The sequence below is a fragment of the Pleurodeles waltl genome, chromosome 6 (assembly GCF_031143425.1).
Source record: "Pleurodeles waltl isolate 20211129_DDA chromosome 6, aPleWal1.hap1.20221129, whole genome shotgun sequence".
NCBI lineage: Eukaryota > Metazoa > Chordata > Amphibia > Caudata > Salamandridae > Pleurodeles > Pleurodeles waltl.
In genome coordinates, this window is record NC_090445.1 from 1,450,124,286 (window position 1) to 1,450,144,710 (window position 20,425).

At 42.3% G+C, this 20,425-nt stretch overlaps 1 protein-coding gene across 1 annotated transcript in view; it reads left to right on the forward strand.

Annotated features, from left to right (window-relative positions):
* Positions 1-20,425, forward strand: part of ANTXRL (ANTXR like) — a 309,598-nt gene that overhangs the window by 182,857 nt on the left and 106,316 nt on the right. The window contains exon 9 of the mRNA XM_069240900.1: positions 3,217-3,277. Within this exon, the coding sequence (XP_069097001.1) occupies positions 3,217-3,277 (61 nt within the window). The remainder of the gene's footprint in view (positions 1-3,216; positions 3,278-20,425) is intronic.

The following is a 20,425-nucleotide window of genomic DNA, read 5'->3' on the forward strand; positions in this document are numbered from 1 at the left end:
GAGGTGTTGGCAAAGCACGAGAAAAGGTGTTTTCACACTGGGAAAAATGAGATGCAATGAGCAGAAGAAAAGATGTAATGATGTGACTGTGGAAAGAGGTAAGGGACATACGACGAGCCATGGTGTTGAAAGATGAAAAGATAAGGAGAATTAGCAGAAGAACTTAGTAGAAGGCACATATCCTATGGGCATGGTGAGATAAGGTTTTACAGGAAAAGAAGAGAGGCGATTGTACTGCAAAAATACGAGGGCTGTGGGAGGAGAAGAGAAGATTTGTGTGGGCAGAGCAAAGCATAGATGCTAGGCACATGGGAAAAGTTGAGGGCCTTGGGAAGGGGACGGGAATTGGATGTTTGCACTCAAGACAAGCGTTGTGTACAAAGTGAGGCATGAAGGATGTGGACAGAATTAATAAGGTAGCTGCGTGCAGAGGAAGGAAATAGTTATAGGCACACTAATATATACAATTGCGGGACACTGTCAGGTAATAGTTTGTTGCTATAAAGGCAGTCGGAGAGACTAACAATGTAAGCAGAATTTAAAGATTTGTAAGAAGAGGAAGGGAATCGGTGTTTGGAGAGAGGAATAGATTAATGTGATGGGCAGAGTAGAGCAATGAGGTGGTAACCTTCTTACGCACACACTCTCCTTCTCTAGAGTGAGACAAGTGGCCAGCATCCTAGTAGGTAGAGCTGCTGACATTACAACATAGGGACATGGATTAAAAAGCTGGCTTTCACTCGGCATCCTATGATTCTGGGCACATCACTTTATTGTCCTGTGCCTAAAAAATGTAAACTGGTTTTGTTGATGAAAAAACATATGATCCTCACAAAATAATGATAAAATACAACTCACAACTTCTGTTCTGCTCACTGTGTCAATCCGATAAAACCGCCCTAAGGATTTTCCTGTATTAGGTAAGTGCATCCGTTTCCGGGTCTGTTGTGATTTGTGTCGCTGGGGGTCGGAAAGGAGTGTTTCCTTCCTTCCTTGCTTCGAAGAAGCTCTGTTAAAAACACAATATTTATTTTCAACCATCCTTTGATGGACACACCACGTTAATTAGTAGCTTTTAATAACTGGAAGAAATGTAATCTCGATGGGCCCGCTTCCTTCTGTTAAATACACTGATTTCATTCCGAAGCGGGTACACTTTCCGCCTGTGTAGAAAAATAATGTATTTGGCGTATTGTTGTTCACAAATCCTATGGGCCTTTTCCTTTAAAATATCCGGCTTGCGCGTTCAGAGAAAGATAGGACAGTGCCTGTTGGCCTGGACAGTGCCTCTTAGCCTGTACTGCGCGTGACCCGCTGTGCTCACACAGGGAACGCAGCAGGTGAGTGGCTGGAGACCATGAAGCAATAGACCCTATGAGCTGCATCAGCATGAACCGCTGAGGAGAAGAAGCAATGGAACTCTAAAAGGAGCTTTCGAGTCATGAACAAAGTGCATTTACGTCATTGCTTGTATGAAAAGGGGTTATGATAAAATCTAAAAAAGACTAGAAACAAAGGTAAAGAAAAAACAACATATAATATATTGTACTTCTTAATCATCTTCGCAAAAAGGAAAACGTACAGCGTACAGTAGAAACAACACAACACTGTTGCAGAAGAGGGGAAGTTGAGGAGAAGATGCCATTGAAAACATACCCCAAAAACAGGCAGAGGGGAAAAATGGCGAATTACCATAGCAAGCTTAACAAGCATTGGCACTGCCAGTGAGTCTGGCATTTGATGCCTGCCGTTTAGTTTTTTTTCAATACTTATTTTGTTTAGCCGTGCATTTTCCAAAATGTAATTGTTGGGAAGCTGCTGGCCCCTCGACGTTATCAATTTTTTTTTTTTAAATGGCTAAAAGCAAAAAAAAAAAAAAAAAGAAATGTTTTTGCTCTCAACAAGCACCAATTTCTTTAGAAGCCAGTAGCTCTAAATGGAACTACATTTTGTGTTGACGTACCCCCTGTGATACAGGAGAATACCATCATTCACAGTGAAGTTAGACAATGTTTCAAGAGGGCTGACACTCCCTGCTGTATTCTGGAGTTGGAAGGAAAACATTGCAAATGACAAGCAACAGATCAATGGATGAAGAGGTCTGGCTGAAAACCCCTATGAATAATATATATATATATATATATATATAACTTCAATCCAAACAAAAAGCAATGAAAATCGCGTGATCAAGGCTGTGTTGACAGCCGAAACGCATTGTGATTAAAGCCTTTGCTTTACCTTTTGAAGTCTTGAGTGCGCGATTTTCATTGCTTTTTTTTGGATTGAATTTATTATTACTGGTCTGCTCTTGCCGGTTTTCGCGCCACCCCTCATGGGCCGTTTTGAGCCCAGAATGAGCTTTGGAATATTTTACATACATATATATATATGAAAAATTAAAAGGTCTTGGCTAACACCAGACCTAAAACAATGACTGGGAAAGCCAATATAACAGGCTTTAGCAAGCCTGATCTCTTGTATTTCTACTGTGCAATCAAAAGGTTAAAGTAAAAAAAAAAAAACACTAAAATACTGCTCTCTTGAAGGTGGTGTTCATAGGTTTGAAAAATATAAAATAGCTGAAAAATAACTCATTGCAACATTAAATGAAAAAGTGATATGAAAGCAGAAGTAAAGGTAGGGATTGGTGTGACAGCCCTGATGTGGCTCCTTTTTAGGCAAAAGTGTACAGGTGCAAGAGCACAATACCATCAATCTTAAACCTAAAAGAGCCAGTGGCTGGTTTGGGCTGTCCCACTGTGTCATGCTGTGTAATGTGATGGGTGGAAGCAGAATGTAAATGACACTTGTACAGACCAATGGATGAAGAGGGCTGCCCAAAAGCCTTTTTATGTATATAAAATGTATGTATTTTTTCTATGAACATTTTGAAAAACACGAGGTTGGCGAGACTCAGAAGTATATTATGTGGAGTATCAGATTGCTGAGATGCTATGGTGGTATGGTGAGCTGTACAACCTATAAAAGCAAAACCTAACAGGACAAGGAAAAAAGTGGATCCCCCCACCCTTGTCTCAAAAATATCCAAAAGTAATTGATCAGAAAATATTTTTCCTTCTCATTTTGTCATGGCAACGTAGATTCTTATAAAAAAAAAAAATCCATTCATTTTAACTGAACTAAATCACATTTTAAATATTGCATGCACATGTTGAATAATTAATATGTAGATTGTAAAATGTTCTCCTGTTTCAGATTCTAAAAAAATCCTGCATAGAAATCTTGGCAGTCCAACCTTCCAGTGTTTGCGCAGGAGGTGAGTGTATTTGCATTGATTTCAAATTCAGAAGTTTGCGAAAAAACAGCCTAAGGCATCTCATACCCCTCCAGTTCTAAAGACCCCTGCGGTAGAGGAAAGATGCAGCTAAATTAAAGTTGAGCATTCCTTGGGGGAAGATGCTAGAAATGTCACTGAGTAGAATGCTGTAGATTGGATACTTGCCAAAGCCAGCTGGATCCTGCCTATGTAACAACAGGGAGCCATTATTGCACTGAATTTTCTCGAGTTTACTTCTTGTAGAGATCAGTACTGCCAAATGTTTTGATCTTTAAGAGGGTTATTCCTGGAAGACATGTTTGGCCAGAGAAATATAACAGCCCAGAAGTTGGCTTGCATGCCCAGCAGCTCCATTCGGTCTATGTTAAGTTGAATCTGTATTGAATTAATATATTTTGTATTTGTTATGGATTGCTGATAGCCGTATGTGGCACACAGATTGCTTCAGATCGTCCCCTCGCAGTAGAAATTAATTGTGCACCACGTAGTTATGTGGTCACTTTTATTAAGAGGTTTTGGAACCGAATCAAGGTTATGAATATATTTGCATTGATTCTTGGATGAGATTCCTTTGAAAAGTTTATATACCGAGGTATCAGCATAGGAATATGATTTTGCACCGAAATACACTACAATGCGTTTTTCCCAAAAATGTTGTATTGGCCGTAACACTGAAGTTGGTTCATATTGCAATTGGAGACGATCCATTTCGAGTCCTAAAATCTCAAAATTCAGCAACTTCAGAAAGGGTTCTGTTCGGTATTGAAAGCAATGCGTGAAAAGGAGTTCCTGACTATTTATAAAACCTAACGATTGCCCACATTCCACGGATATTTCATTATAAGTAAGGTGATAACTGCAAGGAATCCACTCGAGGACTGTATGATAATAAAGTAACCAATGTGCTTAACACATTTATGAAGCATATGGCAATGTGCTTGGCATTCTCCTTGGCGAGCATGATGTTACTGATGGGTATTGGTTGCCTTAGAGAGAAGATGTGTTTTGAAACATTAACACCTAAGTAGACAGCATCATGTGCTCCAACCTTCAACATATCTTTATTGATACACCTGCTGGAAAAATAAATTTGGCCCACTAACACGTTATTCAGTACAACTGGACAAGCAAACACACATTTCTAAATGTATAACTACTGGTCAAGGTTAGCATCACAATACAGCAAAACTGACACTGGAGACAGGGTTTACTGCCTCACAGATGTCATGTTAAAATTACTTTACACAGTGGAACAACTCTTCTAATATTCAAGTGACATCTTCATTGAGAATTGACCTTCATGCACAAAAATACTCGAATCACGATTTTGTAAAAAATATAATTTTTAAAACATATGTCATGGAATGCATAATTTATAGAAATGCACAGATATTAATTTGATGGAGGGGAGGAATTCTGCCGCTCTTGAGTCATGGTCCTTGTCCATACTCAACAGTGGGGATAAATAGATTTTGTCTGTGTTCATCCTGCAGATGTGGCTTTGCAACGGCTTCCCTCAGCCTCTCTCCTCATTTTCAAATAACTTGGGGTCTTTTTCTAAAGTAATGTGGCAATCCATGGAAAGTAGGCACACAACTATTGTGGGCCTAGATTCCCACATTTTTCTTGATTACTGCGATTGCAGGCATACTCTAAGAAAAATATTGTATGTTTCAGTTTTTAATCTGCACGTCCAGACTTCCTATACTCCAGATAATTCATCCTCTTAAATCTAGGGGAAATGTGCATTTGCTAATTTTGTTTCTTATTTGTTTTCGCCCTTTGGCAATAATATTACTAAAAGTGGAGAAATCTCATTGTCTACCCTCACTGAAAAATGAGGTATTCAGTGCACTTCCCCACATTCATGCCACCTCTTCTAAGCAAGTGGGTGGAAATCTTGAAGAGGAATGAATCTAGGCAAAGTTAATGCCTATGTGTGTGATTTAGTGCAAGTTACACATTTTTGGATATTCACTACATTGACAATAGTTGGTCCCAAGAAACTTCCAAGGGACCACAATCTATCCACTGTCTTGCCACAATTACGAGTACAGAAAATCCTGACAACTGTCAGGTTTTCTTTAGTAATGAGAGCAATTTGCACAACTTGGTCAACAACTCCTAATTATGTGGCTCATGCTTTCGACTTTGCTTGTTTCCAGTTTGGCCGCTTAATGTTTTGGTTCTAATATGTTTTAATTTGTAAGCCAAACAGTATGCTTTTATTGAACAAGGGGTTTCCAGTTTTTTGATAGGTCAGCAACTGGGATTTCCTTTTGTAAGTGTTATATTTGAAACCATGGGAATGCACCTGTCAGTCTACTAGAAGCAGCATTAAGCTTTGTATGGAAGAGCAAATTATTAAACAATAAGGTGTAAGGTTTACAGATGGCATGCAAACACCTTTACGTGGCTTTAAATTGTGTATATAATCAACCAGTAACATTTTAGGGCGCTGTAGAGGATTGTTATTGATACAATAACAAAGGGCCAGGAAGTGTGATAAATTGCAATTACTGGCTATGGGAGAGTAACCACAGTCTTCCTAGAGATGTGACTGACGGTTCTCTGTCAGAGTATTATGGACAAAAATATCAGTCATTTAAAATATCACAGCCAAAAATTTCAACTACGACAAATCGCGAAGTTAAATGTACATGGAGCACTCTAAAGAGGTAAACAGCTTTCAAGGAGTATAGCCGTGCCTCGTTTTATGTAACTAGACCTGAGAGGAAAAGCAATACTCATAGGAAGCATTGTACGTATCATGTGAGGCAACCAACCTCATAGCTATTAAAGTCAAAGAACTGTAGAACTTGGATTCAACACCAAGCCAAGTACGTAAAGAAAAACAAACAATGGCAAATCCAGTAGGTCTAACCCTTTGGCTGCCATTATAGACCTATTGGCTTTTCAATGCTTTTGATGATGTTATTCGGCATCAGGAAAAATAAATGCTTTCTGCTGATGCTGTGTGGACGCCAGTCTTGGAGCAGTAAATAAAAAAAATTAAACATGTGTGAAAGTGCATTTTTATAAAAGAAGGTGTAAATTGCAACTGCCAGGCCCTAGAAAAAAAATGGAACATTGGGGTACAACAGAGGAATGAGTGGGGGATAAGTGAATGCTGAGAAAAGCAGCTTGGAGTGTGTAAATCAGGGAGCCACTGAACTAAAAAACAGGCAGGGTGAAGCAAAGGATAACCTTGGGGGGAATACAGAGGTCACAAGTGTGGGGGTTTGAAAGGGGAAGCAGCAACCAAGGGGAAGAGCAAGAAAACACATGCACTGCCATGGAGTGCTGAAAGAATAAGTAAAATGTAGTTCTCTGAATGTGACCGGTGGAAGGATACAACTGAGGGTAAAGAGGCAATGCCCCCATGGAGCAACAAACACAAGAAGAGGATGGAAAGCATTCAAACGTGAAGCAAGTAAATGAGACTGACAGGAAAGCCTACCAGTGATAAGCAAAGGTCTGTTCCAAGGACTACATAAGTGTTGGTATTTTCCACAATAGGGAGACTTAGTAAAATGGAAATCAAAAGTTATGAAGGAAACAAAAAATACACATGGGAATGTCAACAAGATAAAAATAATCTGTCACGCTAGCAGTAATTCACAAGTAGACTTGTACAAAAAGTTTCATGAAGTGGGCAAAAGTGCATCAAGCATAGTCAATGCGGGATATAGGGTTAAGCGTGTATATAGAGGCCAGTAGGGATGGTCAACAGTCAGTTGACTGAAAATAAAAGACTTCTTCGGTATGAGGTTTTTGCCTGCTTTCATATTTGCTAGCACATTATGTAGTTCTCAGTCAGTTGTGATTGCTGGATATTTATGGAAAGAGACCCACAAAAACTAATGCATATCCCAGTAGCTGTCCCAGCAAAGTCTCAGGGACTGTATTACAAACAATGCCCCTAGGGGCCCAACAAGCGTGTAAGCTTGTTTTTTGCATCTCCAGGGCACTTTAGCATTACAGATAAAGGTGCAGTCGCTTGTGCCTCCTCATCTGTAATGCAGATAGCACCGATGCCAGAACTGTCTTTAGGAAGCATTGCCTCATTGGAATGGAGGCACTGCCCCATGCTAATGAGGAAGACTTTGCTTATGAGACTGCACCCTATCATTGACACAGGTGCAGAGGCAAAGAGGCTGTCCCAAGGTGCACTGACTGTGTGCGCCACAAATCAATGCCACAGACAGTGTAGCCCAGAGAGCATCCTCGGCAAGGGGAAAGGGGGTCCCATTGACCCCTAGACACTCCTCTGCAGGTAAGTGCAGTCACTCACTGTACCCGTCCACAGGGGCATCTCTGCAGTGCTTAATTAGTAAATAAAGAGTTGCCGGTGCCGAAAGCCCTCCTCTTACACATGCGGCTTCTGCATTTAAATGGCGAGCACGGAATACTTAAGCAGCGTAATCCTGAAGCCACCTCTGGCCCCTTTAATTCATTTAATGCCACTCCTGGCCCCTTCAGCTCACTCTTGCAGCTTTCTGCTTTCTCGCATTATGACACCTTTTCTTTTTTCTCTTCCTCTGTCTTTCCCATATGTGTCTTTTGCTCGCCATACATGCTTGAGGCAGAAGAACAAGCCCCGGCCCTGAAAAATAAGTTCCGGTGCTCAGCACCGGAAACAACATGCACAAATTAAGCACTGCATCTCTGCCCCCTCTTTGTAGTGTAGGCGTGTTGCCGCCTGCACAGAGGAACAAGGGCCGGCGGCATCAGTCAGCCAGTCCATCTTTCACTAATGCTCTGCCCCCCCCACGACCGTGTGAGTTTGTGGCTGCTCTGGAGGCAGTGCATTACTGGTAATAAGGTGCACTATGTAGATTTGAGCTTGGTGCACCTATTTAAAGGTGTGTTGTGGTGCATTTAGGAACAGTGGGCCTGATTCCAACTTTGGAGGAGGTGTTAATCCGTCCCAAAAGTGACGGTAAAGTGACGGATATACCACCAGCCGTATTACGAGTTCCATAGGATATAATGGACTTGTAATACGGCTGGTGGTATATCCGTCACTTTACCGTCACTTTTGGGATGGATTAACACCTCCTCCAAAGTTGGAATCAGGCCCAGTGTGCCTTATATATTGCTGCCTCAGTTGACCGAAGTTCTGTGGGCTGATCAGCAAGTGCCTCTTGTTCTGATCTATTCCTTCACTCATTGTTCTACGGAATGGAGCTCCTTCTCTTCGGGTGGTCCTGGAATCCACCACATTTCCCAGGATTCCTTGCACTGTTTACATTAAACTTTTCTCATAGACACCAGTTAACATAAGTAAACGTAATAAAACTGAAGTCTTAGCCATTCGCTAGCTTGCACTGATTGAATGAAATCAGCCTCGAAGGAGTAAAACAAAATAGCCTAATTTGACACAGCTACAGTGTCAATGAGGATATATACAAGTTTTTCTGAAAGGCCCACATTGTATTTTACTGTAGATTATGTAGTGCTTACTTCCTCTGAAGAGTCATTGAAGCACTTTGCAGATGGATAGTATGCTACACCGTGAAGCCCAGTGTTACTTTGCAGTGTCAGTTGTAAGTGTTGCTTTTATATTATTAAACTTTATGAGAGTTAGAATTTCCATTAGTTACATGCAATTGCTACTGTAGATGAAAATTAGTTGCTGAATGTAATTAGTGTAAATGCTTTAGATGAGGTACAATTTGCATTTCTAATTATGTATCTGTGATTAAAGGAAATGTAGGAATATTTAAATCATTTTATTGTTTGATTGTCCTTGTGAACTGTAGTATAGGCTGACTGTAGTGTTGTTAGAGAATGCAGTTATTTGTATTTTAAGTCATGCTTACATAGGCTGAGCCAGAGAAGTCCCGTGAGAAGAGCTTAGTAGGACTGAGTGTGGTCAGTCAAGCAGTGTTGGACAGGGGGGGACATGGATTTAATTACCAGAGGTATGAAATAAACCTGTTGTGCAAGTCATGTACATTTAGGTGATGGCTCACATGCTCTGTCATGTCAATGAGTACAAGTACAAGACAATGTTTTTATTCATGATCTTTTTGTTGAAATTACAGAGTTGTACGATTATGTGCCAATTAGATACTGAAAGTTGATCGAATTTTTCAGGTTTCTATGGATGTGCGTGAAAGAAGTAGGACTTCCTTCCTTGTCCCTAGATTTAAAGTGGTATTTCATCTTTGTCAATGATGTGTTAGATGTGGATGTATATGACACTGTAATTTTTAAGTTTGTGCCAGAAGTGTGTGATCCTTTTAGTTTTTTAGTGGGCGTTAACACTAAGTGCACAATTCCTGTTGACAATGAGATCGTTGCTGTATTTTTTTAAACGCTAAAGTTCAAGAAAGGAATAGGCACGTTTTCAGTATCCTCAACTCCAGGGTATTTATGGAAGCCTGTATCTTAGCTGAAAGAGAATTTCATAATTTGTCAGTCTGGATGGGAAAGGATGTACCACTGACAGTTTTCTTCTTATATGGTAGAACAATTAGCAGTGGACCAGTCTGGAGTGCAGCTTCCTTTTCTGAGAGTATTGCCGGAGTTTAATCTGTGAACATGTTGCCACTTTGCCATTTATTGTTCAATCAACCAATCAATCAATCAGTACTTGTAGAGCGCTGCTTATCACCCGTGGTGTCTCAAGGTGCTATGGTGGGCATGCTGAACATTCGAAGAGCAAGGTCTTGAGATCCTTCCTGAATTGCTTCAGTAATGCAGCCTGTCTGAGGTTGAGGGAGTGTATTCCATGTCCAGGCTGCGAGGTAGGAGAAGGATCTTCCTCCAGCTGTGCTTTTCTTGATTCTGGGGACAGTGGCGAGGGCAAGATGAGAGGATCGGAGTTGCATGGCAGGGGTGTAGAAGGTAAGGCGGTGGTTGAGGTAGTCTGGCCCTATGCATTGTTCAGAGTAGTTCGAAGGTAGATAGTCAAACTACTACATGGTGGCATTACCTACCATCATACACTTTGGTGAGGGCTGCTGAGCTACTATATCTTAAGAACTCTCTATTTCCTCCACTCTGATATAATAAAAAATGATTAAATACACTGATTTTTTGGCATTCCCATTTTGTATCTGTTTGTTAGATAGACTTTTATTTGCTATGCAAATGTATGCAAGAATTACATTGCCTAGTTTCTGTCTCACAAAAAAGCATGTGGCCTAATTATCATTAAGAAAAGAATAATTCTATTGAGTGAAGATATTCTATTATTAATATTAGTGGGGTGATCATTTCGTAAAAGAGTGATCGGACACAGTACTCTTGTCTAACAATATTTAGGCATTGATATTCTGAACTCAACTGATAGTTAACGGACCTAAGTTGAATAAACTGCCACGCATACTAAATTCACCTACGCATGCAGCAATCAATAATAAATTATTGTTATTTAGTATTGCTTATCACAGGTTTGCTATTTTGCAGCATTCGAAATAGTAGTTTTTAGGTCGAGCATGCAAGCGCTCTGACCTGTTGTAATCTATCTGTGGGCTTTTAACCATGCCCACCGCACGCCCATCACTATCACTCGTTCATGGGCTTGCCTTTCAAAAATCCTTTGTTATCATTGGTAAATGCTTTACTTCAGTCCCTCCTTGGGGCGGTTTGGTTACCACAGTGGACATCCACCCTGTTACATGGACAATCGCACATTTGCCGATACGATTGACTGCGAGTGAACTTCTTTTTCCGTTTGTGTCTGTCCTTCGTGCTCCTGCTCATGGTGGCCGTGGTGCTTTGAATCGGCTTACTTATGTCAACTGTTTTACTTTTCATTTTCAACTTAAGTGGCAAGAAAAGTCCTGTTAGAAATTTACAACGTTAACAGCCCTAACTCGAGAAAAGGCGAGACCCGTTGAATTGCAAATGCTTGTTTTTATTGTTAGATTAATGTAACCCAAAGCATGAACCTTAGAAGGATGAAACGCAAAGTCAGTTCCATTGACAATTGAACCACAGACCTGACTTGTAGATAGATCTCCACCTTTAGCATATAACTACTTGAACAATTAAGCAGGTTTGCAATCTGCTTTTATCCCTGATTCATGGCAACAACATCATCTTCTATGGCACATCCTCTCCCTCAATGCCAACCGAAGTAAACGTCGAATTCAGCCTGTTAAAAATGTCAGCAGATTCATTTTCACAAATAAAAGAGTAATCAACCGAATTTAACACAGGATGTCCCAAGACGTGATTTGCTGGCAAAAAAATGCTGAGCTCCGTCTAATTCCTAATGTTTGCTCTGCTTACACAAACACAAATTAACCAGATCAAATTTTAAACAAAACCTCAAACTGTTTATCCTTCAACATGACCTGGGACTTTTTATTTTGTTCTCCACGATGTGGTTTGCGATGTCTCAGTGCTCTGTGGTAGAGGCAGGCTACGTATTTCAGGACCGGTTTGGAAATTGCTGCCACAGTGTTTTGTTGCCCAGCATCTGGTGCAGCAGGTTTTGTACCCTGTTGTTTGATGTTGCAAGAGATGTGCACAGCTGTGTCTGGCTTCTGTAGCCCATTATTCCTGTGAGGAATTTGCCAGGTTCACAAATGAACCGTATTGCTGCAGATGAAGAATAAGCGCGCCAGCGGCGACTGATAGATTCTCGACACACTTGGCAGTGCCAGGAATGCTCATAGTGCCAGGAATCTGCTTGGATCGAGCAATAACTTTGTGGCTACTGCATACTCTGGCTGACAGTGAAAGCATTTCTCAAGACAATTGGAAATGTCATCGGTCAAACACAACACCATGGCTGCCAGGCATGAGTGTGGGGCTGCAAGACTTTACAGTCTCGATGCATCTGTAAATCACGAAGAATGAAGGTGTCTGTGGCAAAGCCAAAATGCTGACTGCGGAATCTACTCTGATCACTATACATATGAAATTGACAGATACGTCAAAGAGATATTGAAAGAACTTCTGTGATCCAAGGGTTATACTTTTAGAACTTTTATAATTGCTTTGAACTAATTTTTACAGCTTTGTATTTAGGTGGCGCGTTGTGTTGCATTTAAAGGCTTTGCACAATGTGCTACAGAATATTTATTTGTGCCCATACAACATGGCATGCCCCACGATCACTGTTTATCTGACAAGCTGACCATTTCTTAAATGAAAGCACATTGCTCTCCACAGTTACTTTCCTGCACTTGCGGGGATGGGTAGGTTACAAACCTAAAACCCAAAGGGTTATGACAGAGCACAGGAACAGGGATCTCTACTCCCGGGACGTCTGCCTACCGCACGTCAAGACCTCTCAACTCCATGGACATCAATTAGTGGTAACCACTGGGGCAACAGCTCCAGTCACTGGCTGGCGTGTGTGGTTCCCCTGCCACTGACCCTGGCACCTCTCATCTCAAGAGTTCATGAAGAAGTAGGTGGGAAAAGGAAATTGAAAGGGCTTTAAAAGCTTTGATTATATATCTATATTCCATAGTGTCCAATGCCCTTCCTATGGTTCACTATTAATTACGAAATAGGAGGCTCTTGAGGGAGTATGGGTAGGACAAGGCATCAACACTAGGGTGTCATTAGGGCGTTAAAAGGTGAGTGAGGTCACTCACGCTGCCACTAGCATTTTCATTGACATTTATTATGTAGAGCTTCAGAAATCAATTCTTATTGGTTTTAAGTGTGATAAATAACAGATGCAATTACTATTTCATGTTATTCAATTTAGCAACTTCAGAAGAATGAAAGGATGAATAAGCCTTGCCAAGATTTGAACGTACATGTTCCAACAAAATTGAGTACCAAGTGCTTAATTTTCATCCTGGCGGTTTTGTAACTTTAAGTAAGGTCGATACACATAGCCCATTTTCAATAAAACATTGTGCCGATCTACATTCATTTCCATACACACACTTAATAACATGCTGGAAGTGTCTAGTTAACCTGAGCGGAATTTTGATCCACCTTTACATGTTGGTGCCTGCCTGGTGTTTTGATAATGTTGGAACAGACTTGTTTAACTAGTGTAAGGAGGCATGGCCCTTAATGCCCATTAAGCGAGATGTGTTGCTCCTATTATCAGTTCCAGCAGGGGAGGTACAAAATTGACTTTTGACCCTGACAGGACTCCCTGTCTGCCAGCACCCCTCCAGGCGGTTCTCTCAAATAGTCAATTCATAAATATGCACAAAACATGTGTGGCCAACTTTAAATACTCATTGTAGGATTGGCTACCCTTGTGCACCCATAAATGCTAGCAGCGAATGTCTGGTCACAAAATGAAAAGGCCTTTCAAGCTTGTATTGCATTAAGAGCGGGTGTATCTTGCCTAGGAGGGGCACGGGGCTTCACTTAAAAGAGGAGGTTGGGCCCAGATTAAAAAGTGCACTCCATTAGTCCCTAAGAGTGCATTTTATACATGAAAAGGAGACTCTCGCTAAATCCTATAGATGAATATAAATACTTCTAATCCATTGGCTTTTATTGAAAGTTTTATTTAATACCTTTGCATCTATCAGTAAGCTCGCTACTCAAATGCTTTTATTTCCTGAGGCACACGTATCACAATGGAACAGTCGCGAGTTTACCTGAACTAAAAGGTTGGACAGGGGTTGGGATTATATTTGGCATATTTGTGGCAGATGGGTTGAAAAGTCTGACGCTTCCCAGGCAGATAATGCTTTGTGACCCCGCAGTTTATACCTCCTGATCCGGAGAATCACTCTCCAGTCTCCCTGAGCCGCCTGATTTGATGTGACCGAGACATGGAGACTGCGCACAAAACTCCCGCCTGGAATTAGGCCGCGGAGCCCTGGTGTTCTTCCGCTTTCCGGCATCATTGCTTCAATTATGCTCACGATGAGCGTGTGAATGAAAGGTTTTTCTGGAAGTGGCATCCTACCGGCCGCGTCAATCCCAGGTATGGATGCAAAGAGTCAGCTCCTCACGAGAGCCAAGGAAACCGGGCAGACATCACCGCCCGTGTACACCAGCACCAGCGCGTCATCTCCTTGTCAGCGCTGCCCCCATATATCCCTGCGCTGACCTTTCCCCTCTTTGCTGTCTTGTCAAAATCGACATTTTTTATTCTGACAGTAACTGAATTCGAAAGGAAGTGGCCGAGACAGGCTTTGAAATTAAACGTAGTAGGCCATTCTGCAGAGGCCGTGGCCAGGCACGTAGTTGCGTGATTGCTGCGGGAAGGCTCACAGAACTGCTTAGTATTCAGTACAGGTCTATCATTAGTCGCAGGTGAGGCCTCTACTGATAACAGGTTATTATCGTCTGATAACAGCCTGCCCCTTGGATTTACATTATTCCACGAACTGCTGTGAGAAGAAGCAGGGGACAGGCAACCATGAGATGAAAAAAACCCACAAAGGATTAACCCCCAGACAGTGAGGTATTGCTGGAGGACTTGTGAAGTAATCCTCGTGCACACTGAGGGCCATATTTATACTCCGTTTGCGCCGAAATTGCGTCGTTTTTTTTGACGCAATTTCGACGCAAAACTAACGCCAACTAACGCCATATTTATACTATGGCGTTAGAGGCGAATAGCGCCAAAGTTCCCGGAATGTGCGTCATTTTTTAGCGTGAACCCCTTCCTTGCGTTAATGATATGCAAGGGAGGCGTTCCCGTCTAAAAAATGACTCCCAGGCCTTTACGTGGTATTTATACTCCCGGGCAAAAGCGACGCCCGGGAGTGGGCGTGGCTAAAAACGGCGCATTTGCGCCGCTTTTTAACGCCTGGGTCAGGCATGGCGTTAAGGGACAAGTGGGCTCAAAATGAGCCCAGAGTGCCCTCCCCTGCCCCCAGGGACCCCCCCTGCCACCCTTGCCCACCCCAGGAGGACACCCAAGGCTGGAGGGACCCACCCCAGGGACATTCAGGTAAGTTCAGGTAAGTTTTTTTTTTTTTTTTTTTAATAATATTTTGTGGCATAGGGGGGCCTGATTTGTGCCCCCCTACATGCCACTATGCCCAATGACCATGCCCAGGGGACAGAAGTCCCCTGGGCATGGCCATTGGGCAAGGGGGCATGACTCCTATCTTTACAATGATAGGAGTCATGTTGATGGGGGATGGGCGTCGTTAAAAAATGGCGCAAGTCGGGTTAAGACGATTTTTTCGACGTAACCTGACTTGCCCCATTTTAAGACACCCATGCGCCATTTTCCCCCTACGCCGGCGCTGTCTGGTCTACGTGGTTTTTTCCCACGCAAACCAGGCAGCGCCGGTCTGATTGCGCCGTCTAACGCCATTCCATAAATACGGCGCCCGCATGGCGCTTCAGAATGGCGTTAGACGGCGCAAAACTTTTTGACGCTAAACTGCGTTAGCGCAGTTTAGCGTCAAAAAGTATAAATATGGGCCTGAGTGTCTTAACTTCAGTCAGATGGAGGCACTTCCGCAGACAGGGCCTTACTGTGCTCGAGCTCTTTTGTTGTTTGCTTCTTATGAGCAACATTTACTGGCTGCTTACAAACAGGCAGCATTTCACAAACGAACATTGAGAATAAACACATGGGCGAATCTGTCATTCAATTTTTCTGTTTTTTTTGGTGAACGTCTTTATAATTTGATAACATTGGTAACTGGGACTCTTCACACCGGTGTCAGTTATTTTTGTAAATCCAGGACCACGAGAAAAGGGTCATAGGAAGAAGAAATCCCACCGGTTCTGTTGCTTAATCGTGCCGCATCTGAGATTTCACAAAGCACTGAAAGGAGTGCAAATGTTGTAATGCAGTTTTTCATATTTATCATTGTGGGGTTTAGACGTATTAGACAAGAACAAAACATGTACATTTTGCTTTCATATAAATTTTTTTCCATTTCTGTCTTTCTTGGAGCACTCACATGATTTTGTATTTCTAAACAATTTCGCTTTTGGTCACCTGGGTGAAATTAGAATTACACCAGCGAAACCTAGAAATTCCAGAATTTCTCTTAATGTAAACGAGACTGGTTAATGCAGAAAATGTCTAGCTGAGAGACAATTTCTATTTGAACTAGACTCCTCTGAGTATCTCACATGACATTTTTCAAGATAAATATCTCCTTGCTTCGAAAAAGGACACACTACAGAACCGCAAACAACATTTCACACTAAAGCATAACTTTGTGACACACTCTATCTTTCATGAAGGTTCACAAAAAGTGTTTCATTTCGCACACCTGGGGACTGGATTAGAGAATACAACCAGGACTATTGTTTATGTCAATTTGTTTCTAAGCAGCAATTTAATTAGAAAATAGGCCAATTTTTCCCTAATCTTTAAACACCCTGTCTACAAACATAGTATAACAAGCTCGATTGTCTTCACTCCCTTACACTCCATGCAGTGTTTGAGCTTGTTGGTTTAGTGTGGATATGTAAAATATCATGCCCTTCATTCCCTTAAACTGTATGATGCCATATGCTTACAATATGCCACCCTGGTGATGGTGACATGTTTCTACAGTGTACAACTTTGCTGCAGGATGTCGTGTTTAGTTCAACACTTCAGCATATGATGCCCAATGTTTATAGTGTACGTTTAATTAAATGACCGGCATGTTTAGAGACTGCTCTTTATGCATCATGCTCTTGGTTTAGAGTGTCCGCTGTTAGAGCATATTGACTCCTTTTTACATCTTGCCTGAGACAGTCCATGCTCTTTCACTTGCTCGACATTTTGTTTACTTACAAGAGGCTTAGAACATGTCCAGTGCTTCCTATTTGTTGAATTTTTCGTCACTCTCATTTCCTTCATTCTCTGTTCAGTGCGTGCTAGCTTCACTTCATGTTCATGTGTTTGACCTTAAACTGGATCATGGCCCAAGTACTGCTTCCTTGCCCAGTGCTCTTCTGTTTTTTGTGCTTCTACAGCTACTTTTTTCTAATGGTTGGAGCACTCCATAAGAGTGTATGTGTTTGTAGGCTATCTCCCCTGTCCTGCTTTGCGTTGTTTCATGCTCCATCGTCGTTGTCTGCCCCATCGACATTACTTGCCCCATCTGACCCCCTACTGTGTTGCCTGCCCAGTCATTCCTTGCGCCATCCCTCCAACACCCCACATCATTGTTGCTTTCCTTGTTGTTGCTTTGCCCCATCCACCTCCCGTGCTGATGCTTTGCCCCATCCCTTGTTCGGCCGACTTGTGTTGTTGCTTTGCACCATCTGTCCACCCCAATTTCACAATGCTGCTTTGCCACATCTACCTGCCCCCTCCAACTCTGTTGCTTTACACCATACTCCAGCCCCCTCCCGAGTTGTTGATGTATCCTGTCCTCCACACCTCCCACATTGTTGCTTTACCCCATCAACACCAGCTCCTCCATTATTGCTTTAACCCATCCCCCACCCCTTCCTGCATTGTTGCTTTCCTCATTCCCTGGCTCGAAAAAAAACCTGCTATGATGTGTTCAGTGCTGGACGTGTCATAGTGCTTTTTTCCCTGAATTTTAGCCTTGATGCACACCAGCGCTGACGTACAACATCACTAATCACTAATCATAAACATTTATAAAGCGCGCTACTCACCCGTGCGGGTCTCAAGGCACTAGGGGGAAGGGGTTACTGCTGCTCGAAGAGCCAGGTCTTGAGTTGCCTCCGGAATGCGAGGTGGTCCTGGGTGGTCCTGAGGTTGGTGGGAAGGGAATTCCATGTCTTGGCCGCCAGGTAGGAGAAGGATTTCCCACCTGCCTTGGTGCGGCGAATGCGAGGGACGGCGGCGAGAGCGAGGTTGGCGGAGCAAAGTTGACGGATGGGTGTGTAGAAACTGAGGCGGCGGTTGAGGTATTCGGGTCCCTTGTTGTGGAGGGCTTTGTGTGCGTGGGTGAGGAGTCGGAAGGTGATCCTTTTGTTGACAGGAAGCCAGTGCAGGTGTCTCAGGTGGGCGGAGATGTGGCTGTTGCGGGGTATGTCGAGGATGAGGCGGGCGGAGGTGTTTTGAATTCATTGCAGACGTTTCTGGAGTTTAGCGGTGGTTCCTGCGTATAGGGTGTTGCCGTAGTCCAGGCGGCTCGTGACGAGGGCGTGGGTCACGGTCTTTCTGGTGTCGGCGGGGATCCAACAGAAGATCTTTCGGAGCATGCGGAGGGTGAGGAAGCAGGAGGATGATATGGCGTTGACTTGTTTGGTCATGGTGAGAAGTGGGTCCAGGATGAAACCGAGGTTGCATGCGTGGTCTGAGGGGGTTGGTGCGGTGCCAAGGGCCGTGGGCCACCAGGAGTCGTCCCAGGCGGTTGGTGTGTTTCCGAGGATGAGGACTTCCGTTTTGTCTGAGTTCAGTTTCAGATGGTAGAGTTTCATCCAGTCTGCAACGTCTTTAGTCCTTTTGGCAGCATGCAATAGTATCTCTTTTAGTACATGCTGTTCTGTAATTATAGGGTGGCCCTTTAGTGTAAATATTTAAAGTGCATTCATTGTTGTAAGATAGCCCGTGTTTCTCAGTACTCATTAGTACATGATAACCTTTATTTACGGTGTAGCTCTTGATGCATTGTGCTGGCCTGCACCTGTGCACGATACCCTATGCATTCAATTTCCCTTACTAGATGCCTTTCGTCTGTGAAATGGTCTTGTGCTGCAGTGTTAGCTTTAGGACACGATATCCTTTGTTTATATTGTGCCCTTTAGTATAGATGCCATATGTAGTGTACCTTTTTATTCACACTATCTTCCATTTAGAGTGTACATCCATATGTGTTATACCTATTTTTGACAGTGTATCTTTGTAGCGTATGTTTACCCGTGTTTACAGTAAATCCCTGTGCGTATTATGGTCATGCATACACAGAATCTCACTTTAGTAAATTAAGTTCGTGTGCACATGGTGTACGCCGGGATGGGCTTGCATATGCAAATAAGGGACAGGATAATCCCCACTTGATAATGGATTCAGTTATTTTTTGAAGAAGTACCTGTGTTCTGCATATCTGGACACACTTCTCCCACGGCGGTCCTGTAATAAGTAGTTGGTTGTTCTGACTTGTCTTCTTTGAATCATTAAACAATTATTCTAAAGAATTCCCAGGCAACATAATAAGCTATCAAAATACCACGATTTTCGAAACAATTATATGTTTCCTCTGCATTTAATTCGTTTTTGTACAAGATCACATATAATTACATTGTACGCTATAATAGATGATTCTGTGTGCTGACAAAATAACCCCCTTCAGCATATATGAAGATATAGGCTGACACCCTGTGCCCACCGAATACCCGATGGCATGCACTAAATCCATGTATTCATGCTGTATTCGTTACTTTGCCTTCAGTTCTTTTTAGATCCAAAATTAAGAATTCCCCATTAACAAGAGGGTACCTATTGGATAATACATTTTCTTTGCCAATAGGTAAGAAACACATCTTCTGTGAGTAGTGCAATGTAAAATGTATGTGGTATTTATGTGGGCAGTACCCTTTTCAAGGAGTTTGTATATTATTTGTACAACATTCTCTGTATAATAGGTGAAAATAGCCCCTCACTCAAAAATTTGTCTCACTTCATATGGGTCATGGAAGGTCTACATAAACTAAATAAAACCTTTTGTTAAGTGCTCAGTAGCAGATAGTGTGGTAGTAGAGTGGCAACCACCTCCTCCCCTCACCTGGCTTCCATCTTTGAAAAGAGCTCACAATACTTAAAAAATATGTTATACTCACACCAGGAACATTGGATTGGATATAGAGCCACTTAACACATCCAGTATGGGGAGGATACTGTTGGAAGATGCATGCATACTCCATCTCTCTTGCAGCCTTCCATACATTGACTGTAGCTTATTAGGCCAGTTCTACACAGGAATGACATCCTGCCCTTGTGATTCATCCTTTGCTGCTGTTAGCTGCAACTGGCTTCCAATGTTGACTTTTAAGTTGCTGCATACATGTTTTTGGTACCGAGGAAGACCCTGCCCCATTGCTAATAAGACCCATCCTTGAAACGTAGAAAAATAAACATAATAAGATTATTTGGATTTTACCTTTGCCTGGAAAAAACTAGGGTTGGGCCTTTGTTCATGCTTTGCTGCTTTTATTCACTTTAAGAATATTTTACTGTGCAGCAGCCCTATGATATCTGCATTTTATTGCATTCCTCTATGATTTGCATGTTTCCCAGTGGCACCCTTGAATATCAAATGTACTTCTGTACACTAATTGCAGAAGTGGCATTCG